The sequence below is a fragment of the Bactrocera latifrons genome, unplaced genomic scaffold (genome assembly GCF_001853355.1).
Source record: "Bactrocera latifrons isolate USDA-ARS-PBARC rearing strain unplaced genomic scaffold, ASM185335v1 scaffold_6, whole genome shotgun sequence".
In the NCBI taxonomy this organism is placed as follows: domain Eukaryota; kingdom Metazoa; phylum Arthropoda; class Insecta; order Diptera; family Tephritidae; genus Bactrocera; species Bactrocera latifrons.
Genome location: NW_017537267.1, coordinates 985,518 through 992,899, shown reverse-complemented (window position 1 = coordinate 992,899; position 7,382 = coordinate 985,518). Strand labels below are relative to the sequence as shown.

Below are 7,382 nucleotides of genomic sequence, written 5' to 3'. Positions count from 1 at the left end.
AAAAAAAAAAAAAAAAAAAAAAAAATTGGGCGTAGTCGTACCACTGCCACGTCCACAAACGCCATTAACCGAAAACCTATAAAGTGCCATAATTGAGAACTAAATTAAGTTATATAACTCAAATTTGGTAGAAAGGATCTTTGAGCAAGAAGCACAGAGGGTAAAAATTTCAAAAAGTGGACGTGGCCTCGCCCTCTAAAAGTTTAATGTACATATCTCCTAAACCGTTAAGTCTACAACAACCAAATTCGCCCAGCACGAATTTTGCAAGAACTCCTACCGATAGTATAAAAACGTATGAAATCGGATTAACACCCCACTCATTCCCCATATAACGGTACTGTTCAAAACTACTAAAAGCGCAATAAATCGATAACTAAATGTGCCAGAAACATAAAAATTTTCCACCGGGATGGTATGGCAATTCTTTATATGGGCCGGGGTAAAAATTGCGCCACAGCCCACCTTTTGGTGAAATCTCATATCTCGGGAACCTACTGACTGATTTCGACAAAATTTGGAAGGTAGCATTCTTTTCATATTTCTATGTCATTCCGTGAAAATGAGTAAAATCGGACAATAACCACGCCTACTTCCCATATAGCACAATTTTAAATTCCACCTGATTATTTTCCTTTCCAGTACAGAAAGCAAGAAGCAATTAATATAATATAATGGGATTAAACTTTGCACGAATAATGCCTTTCGTGAAATTTTGCAAATCCAACCAAAGCTTTTCAGGATCCTAGGTACCGAATATGTGGACCCCAGTATCTATAGTTGACTTTTGACCGCAAATTTTATTTTTACAACAGTATTTCTGTGTATCAAAAATGGGTTAAATTGGGTCAATACTTCCCTGAGCCCCCATATACTTCATATAAAGATTTCGAACCTACTGGTGACTTTATGTTGGATATTTGTATTTGCCAATATTTGATGAAACCATCATATAGTATACCATTGTGCCTAAACTGGAAATGGAACTTTAAGTGCGATTTATTTTAATCGAATTTAGTTTCAACCGACCGATTTAATTGATGTAAATTTTTATTAGCGCTTTCAATTTTCACAAACACTTGCACATTATTTAAACATAAAGCCTTCACTTTCTTTGGCTCTTCTTTATATGATAGACTCTTTATAATATGAGCCAAAATTTCACTCATTCAGCTAAAAGCACTGCCTTCGTAGCCATTTTGAATGCACTTGCGGCTTCACTTTTCTGCAGCACAAACACTTTGAATAACCTCGGCATATTTTACATTTTGAGCAAAAGCTTTTATTTATTACACTTTATATATGTATATGTATAAACATAGAGCGGCAAGGGAAGCGGAGACAATCGGCAGCCGTTCGTTTATTTTTTTTTTCGCACAGCTCGGATTATCTACCAACAATACAATGTTGTGACGCATTGTCGTCACATTGACTCTTTGAAAAAAAGTGAGCTTCGCCATTGGCTGTCCGTGTGAACGGAGATTTCTCATGAAGCATTGAGTGTACATATTTACATGCATATGTTGCATGTAGACAAATTTGCAAACATTATGCGTATGGTCTGTCATATTTTATATGACATATAATTATATGTACATATATGAGCACATGTGCGACCGCTAGATCTTTTAAGATGATATCGAAACTTTTAAGGTAAATTTAAAACTAATTACTTTAACTTATATCAATTATTTGGGTAATAACACAAACTTTACTCTATTATATATTATATTTTTAATGATTTTATGGAATCATCATGAAATACATATGTAAATGAATTTTAATATACATACATATATACTAAGTATATGTTTTGATACCAAATAAATATATGCGGATCATGTGTCTATAAATTATGTGCCGAGTCGGTTGCGCATAGAAAATAAACGAATCTCTAGGCGTAAATTTGTTTACATTGGAATTAGCATTATTTTTCTCATTTAACACTGAAAATGCTCAATTCTGCTGTTTTCGTGGTGAAACACGCTTATAATTTGTCTGTGGTGAGACTCCCTCATCTCTGCCGAGTACCCCTTGCGAAAAGTTACGTGAAACCTTCTCTATAATAAACGTTTTCTGATAAAAATATGCGTTCTCTGCATCTATTATTCCAATAATTTTAAATAAAATAATTCATAGTTAATTGAAAACAAATAAAAATAGTACATTTGAAATTCCAAAACTCGAACTCGTAAATTGGCAATAGAAGTAAAATTTGATACAAATTTACTTCCATAACTTGAAGTCTCTCTAACCCGAGAATTTTTTTTGTATATTATGAAGATTCGAGTTAGGGTAGTTCAAAATGAAAACTATATGTACATATGTACAGTTAAGCAAAGTGTTTCTGAATGGATTATGTTTAATTTGTAACTCAATTCGACATTTTGAAAATTTATAATCACCATAAACTTTTTAATTAGGCAATTTAAGATTATGTATTTATGTAATTATTCCAATTTTTGGAATTAAAATTATTTTGATTTTTTAATCTGGTATTTGGCATATTGGGATTAAATAAAAACTTTTTATTAAATAATAAATCGATTGTCTGTTTAATGTATTTGTTTATACATTTATTATAATGCAATAAATATTTGAATCATAATTATTTTAACTTAATTTCTTTTTTGTCGAAAATATAGGTAGTACATATTATTTTTAATTCTGTAATCCCAAATACCGTATTAAATAAAAAAAATAATAATTCCAATTAACAATTAAAATGTTGCTTTAATAGGCCAAATACCGGATTGGTAAATAAAAAACACATCTTTAAATAAAAATTCAAATTTCATTTCTTAATTCCGATGTTGGGATTCAAAATTCATTTTTCAGACAATTTTTGGACGCGACCAATTTTCGACAGACATTCTGAACGTCATTCTCCTTCCTCTTTATTGGCATATATGCCATGTACGCGATTATAGACGAGTTTATAGCAGCGCAGAGGTTGTTGTTGTTTCGTGGGGTATTTGTTTAGGTGACGGGTCCTAAACCCAGCGCACGGCGGAGGTTTGATTCGCCTTCTCATTTAGCTTGGCTTTAAACGAATATATTTCGGCTGCACAGAGGGTACTTGGTCTAAGACCGGAAGTAGTGAACTGCTTGAGCCATATGTTAAAGAATCGTTTCTGGCCACTCCCAAGTGAGTGGCGATCAGAACACATTGAACAAGTCGGCAGCATTCATCAAAATAATGTTTTCTGCAACTATGTTAACATTTTCTACACAGAACTCGGTATTTCTCAAAACTATTTGAAGAATGCTATCTCACCACAACAAAGTTAAGACATCTAATGGCATTCAAATAATGGTAGTTGCGAAGGTTGTTTTATCTGTTGTTAGGCTTTTTAAATTCCATCTGTACTGACTTTTCGCAAGAGAAGTAGTTTTGGATATAAAATTGTATAGAAGGTCAGAACTTTATATAAAGTTATGAAATGTATCAAGTTTTGTAGAAAGTTCAAAATCACTGTATGTCCTAAAAAAAATTCGTGCAAATTTTACAACTTTATCCAATCAAGAGAATAAATTTGTTTATTTTGTTTGATTACTTGGTCTCCAAATGATTAATCAAGTCTGTAGTTTCAAATATTACTTTTTAACAGCAATAAAAAACACTCAACTAATTAGATGGCAAAACAAAAAACTCACCTTACATTAAATAACATGCGCCGTTGAATTGAATTTAACAATCTTGCTAACATTTACATTACTTAGTATTTAGAAATTTTTGTCCTTATGGATTTTAACATCTACATGTGCTCAAATAAATGCATTCAAAACAGTTCCAGGGTGACATAATCCCTCCGTCAACTATTGCTGTCAATAGCTGTTAATTGATTTATATTTAACTCGGGGAATAAAATAGAAATTTCTCTGGTCGCAGATTCTTCACTATCGGAACCATGACATGCATTACGCGTATCTGAGAGACCATATAACCCACGTATACAATCGGGATGTGAGTACACAGCTTTGAAAACCTTTGTTGGTCCCATCAACTCGCGCCACTTACTAATGCTGCCTTTTGACTGCAAAACAAAGGCATGACAAGGGCCACTGGCAACAAAGAATGGTAAACATAGTATTTGAGGTTTTAGGGATATATATGTTAATACCTGCCCATGAATGTGACCAGTCGGTTGTAGAAGAATTTTCCTTTGTGCTCGGCATAGAAATGTTCAGACAACTCTTTCGTAATAAGCACTTCTTTGGTGTATAGTATTGTAAAATTCTGCTGTATAATTTGTTTTATCTCTCGAAATGCGTAGACATTACGAACAACATGTGGTTTAAGAAGCGCCAATGTAATTTCCATTTATTAAAATTAATTTTTTACTTAAAATTAACGAAATACTAAAATGTAAAGAGATTTTGATCAGCTGTTTTGTGAGTACAGTAGACTGCAATTAAATGTTGCCACGTTGTTTGTGTACCCAAACCTGCAAACAAAATAAAATTCAATAAACAGTGCAGAGATGATTTAAATAACTAATTAAATACTTGAATAAATTTAAATTATTTATATCTATTCATATAACAAAGTTTAATATTTAACGATAATTTTAATAGAATAGTTATTGACAAATTAAACGTTGTGTTATTATTGACTCGTCACTTTGCAACACTGTAAAAACCCGCTTTCCGCATGTTTCCATAGAGAAATGTCAAACGCATATTATTTATTGATTGATTTCTTTGCGTTCTTCGTTAGTATACTTTGGCAAATACTTTTGTTTACAAATTACAAAATTATAAAAATAAATAAATAATGGTAAGTTTACAAATACATTTATTGTGCTTTATATAATTTTAATGTAATTGGTTTTACAGGCGACTAGCAGTGGAAAAAGTTGCAACAGCGGTAGTGGTGGTGTATTAGAAGAACGACGCATATGGATAGGCAATTTAGATCCAAGGCTTAGCGAGTAAGTTAATAGTTCCTTAACTAAATTGCAAATTATGGTTTGTGCAGTTAAACTAATCTGTCAATTTCATTTTCGTGCGTTGCTATTATTGGTATCAACTCTTGAAAATTTTGCAAAAATGCGGTCCTGTCGAAAAGTTTGATATGCTCTTTCACAAGAGCGGCCCATTGGTTGGGCAATCGCGCGGATATGCTTTCGTGACATTTGGAACGGTGAGGAATCAAATAACCAGCTACATTTGTATTTTTACTAATGTAGCACTTTAAATAGGCTGACGCGGCGTTAAAAGCTCTGGAGAAATTAAATGGCACACCTATAGCGAATCGACCGATTGTGATACGACTGGCGAAGAATGTTAATTACGTAAGTGTGTACACATATTTTAATTAGACACGCATATCCTTCAAATAGTAATTACTTATACATACATATATTAACGTTCATGTTGTTTAGGACGAACTCAACAAGCAAAAACCACGCATCGAAATACCTGCCCTTGGCTCCAGTTCACGCGACGACAAAATGAGTAGAGAAGATGCGATACGAGCCATCGAGTCAAAATTACGTGCGCTGGAACGCAACGGTGAGGAAGAGTTGGAGTTAAATCTTTTGAACTCGGCTAGCACACAAGTGCCGTTTATACAACGCTATCAATTCAACAAAGACCGTGATACAAGCAGTAGTACCTCAGGCGGGCGCACCTACACAAAGTCATATAGTTCTGCGCCATATAACCGACATCAGCGGCCAAAACGAAGATAGAAACTGGAAACGACGTAGAGTATTGACAAATTCTGTTTAGTGTTTATTTTGTATAGTGGAACAATGTATCTGGACTTTCATCAATTTCATCAAGTATTTATAATTGTACTCATATGCGCGCTATCCATCCGTATACTTATCAAATATTGTGTTCAGAGACTTAAGCCAAATAAAGTGATTTATTTGTAAACGTTGTAACTGTACATGTGTGTTTTATTTAGAAATTAAGCTAAAACGTAAAATGTGTTTTTTTTTTTTCAAATTACTTTGGGGCAAATATGTGCTTGCCACGCAGATGATCGGGCAATTTAACAGTGCCAGGGCATGGCACTTGACCGGGTATCTCACAGATGCAATGTCTATCGCAGCCATAACCAAAGTTGGCAGGATTGTCTTTACTCTCCGCTAAATGCGCCTCTGCGTCCAATTGGGCTCTTAAAGTGAATAGAAATAAAGAAAATTGTAAATAAAAAAACATTCACAAATAAAGTTTTCTATGTAAGAACTTGGTTTTGGTCGCACAGTTTGTGTCACAGCTTTATGCTATATTAGTCCGTAGTCGGCAGAGCGACATTTCAAAAACTGAGGGACTAGGTTCGCGTATATATAGACGGACGAGCAGACGGAAAATATTCGTGGGTAACTTAATTTACCCTGCCAGGATATAACAATCTTAACAGTTACGGAATTATCGCTGTAGGTTTAGGAATACATTTCTCTACAGTACTCACTTTGACTTGCCAACAACTTTGCAGAGATGTTCTATAATTTCCTCACGATCTCGGCTATCTATATCGATAAGCATATCACGTCCGTCCTCAAAGTAGCAGCGCACAAACGGGGAAGGCGTCAAGTTCTTAAATGTCACCACTTGTACATTTGGATTTTTATACTGTATTTGACACAAATTCCAAAACACAAAGTCTCTATAAACATATAAGAATATATGTAGTTGATACATAACTAAGCAGTTGAACAGCGTTGGATAACACTCACCTGGCGCCTTTGTGGTGGTCACCATACACATTATAGTTCACGCTAAAGATTTTCACTTTTTCTTTGAGCACAAGGCGGCCGGCATTTAAATATTCAATGGTACGCCGTATAGGCGCGCGTCCCTTCATGAAAGGCATGCTGGCACACTTTTTATTTAAATTTTATTAGAGAAAATATGAAATTACAAAACCAAAGGCCGCCTATTGGAAATGCGGTCGCATATATGCACAGCTGACAGTTTCTGTAAACAGCTGTTATCGTATTCGAAAACCAATTGAAGCTAAGGCAAACCATAGGCAAAGCCAATGCACTACTTTATCGACAATAATGGCTTCCGTTCCGTTAGTTTTCGTGCGTATATTCGACAGTTTTCGTTGCGCGTTTATATTGCAAGTTTTTGTTAAATTATTGTGTTCTTTGCTGTGTAAAGTGAAAAAAAAGTGTTATTAAGTTGTGCTTCATTGTGTATTGTGTGTGTGTAATGTGAAATATAAGAAATATAGTGTAAATATATGCTTATAATGGTGCTGGTGTGTTTGCTCGTCCACTCGTCGAAGCGCCTGTCGCCACTTTTGTGCAGGCAAGTTTTCTTTAATAAAGCTTCCATTTTAGCATTGAAAAGTGTTTCAGCATGCTTTTTAAGTTCATTAAAAGCTTATGTTCTGTTTGCGGGTGTAAAAAAGAGCATTG

At 34.2% G+C, this 7,382-nt stretch overlaps 3 protein-coding genes across 4 annotated transcripts in view; 1 reads left to right on the top strand and 2 right to left on the bottom strand.

Annotated features, from left to right (window-relative positions):
* The window catches only part of LOC108974948 (nucleoside diphosphate kinase 6), a 75,652-nt gene extending 71,254 nt beyond the window's left edge, over positions 1–4,398 (bottom strand). Inside the window, exons 1-2 of one of the 2 annotated variants that reach the window (XR_001993833.1) lie at positions 4,125–4,398; positions 3,658–4,065 (exon numbers count right to left, since the gene is read on the bottom strand). Coding sequence is in view for 1 of the 2 variants with exons in the window: in XM_018943083.1 (XP_018798628.1) it covers positions 3,816–4,065; positions 4,125–4,324 (450 nt within the window). In the remaining variant the exon portion in view is untranslated. Of the gene's footprint in view, positions 1–3,523; positions 4,066–4,124 lie in introns of those variants that run through there. The other variant, XM_018943083.1, reaches the window with a different exon arrangement.
* Positions 4,399–4,694: 296 nt separating this feature from the next.
* Positions 4,695–5,899, top strand: LOC108974884 (probable RNA-binding protein 18). Its single transcript, XM_018942986.1, has 5 exons — positions 4,695–4,780; positions 4,840–4,934; positions 5,026–5,146; positions 5,205–5,297; positions 5,388–5,899. The coding sequence occupies exons 1-5, from the start codon at positions 4,778–4,780 to the stop codon at positions 5,694–5,696; spliced, it is 621 nt and encodes a 206-aa protein (XP_018798531.1). The 5' UTR covers positions 4,695–4,777; the 3' UTR covers positions 5,697–5,899.
* On the bottom strand, positions 5,857–6,939 carry LOC108974885 (probable 28S ribosomal protein S25, mitochondrial). The gene is made up of 3 exons (XM_018942987.1): positions 6,693–6,939; positions 6,428–6,622; positions 5,857–6,130 (listed from the first exon to the last, which is right to left on the bottom strand). The coding sequence occupies exons 1-3, from the start codon at positions 6,827–6,829 to the stop codon at positions 5,959–5,961; spliced, it is 504 nt and encodes a 167-aa protein (XP_018798532.1). The 5' UTR covers positions 6,830–6,939; the 3' UTR covers positions 5,857–5,958.
* Between the last annotated feature and the right edge of the window lie 443 nt (positions 6,940–7,382).

What these genes read in the sequence shown, in the direction of transcription:
- LOC108974884 (XM_018942986.1), top strand. An exon ending in TTAGATCCAAGGCTTAGCGA is followed by an intron (nt 4,935 to 5,025) that starts GTAAGTTAATAG and finishes TTGCTATTATTG; the next exon opens with GTATCAACTCTTGAAAATTT. An exon ending in CTTTCGTGACATTTGGAACG is followed by an intron (nt 5,147 to 5,204) that starts GTGAGGAATCAA and finishes CACTTTAAATAG; the next exon opens with GCTGACGCGGCGTTAAAAGC.
- LOC108974885 (XM_018942987.1), bottom strand. Translation starts at nt 6,829, where the DNA reads ATGCCTTTCATGAAGGGACGCGCGCCTATACGGCGTACCATTGAATAT. An exon ending in GACCACCACAAAGGCGCCAG is followed by an intron (nt 6,623 to 6,692) that starts GTGAGTGTTATC and finishes ATATGTTTATAG; the next exon opens with AGACTTTGTGTTTTGGAATT. An exon ending in AAAGTTGTTGGCAAGTCAAA is followed by an intron (nt 6,131 to 6,427) that starts GTGAGTACTGTA and finishes ATTCACTTTAAG; the next exon opens with AGCCCAATTGGACGCAGAGG.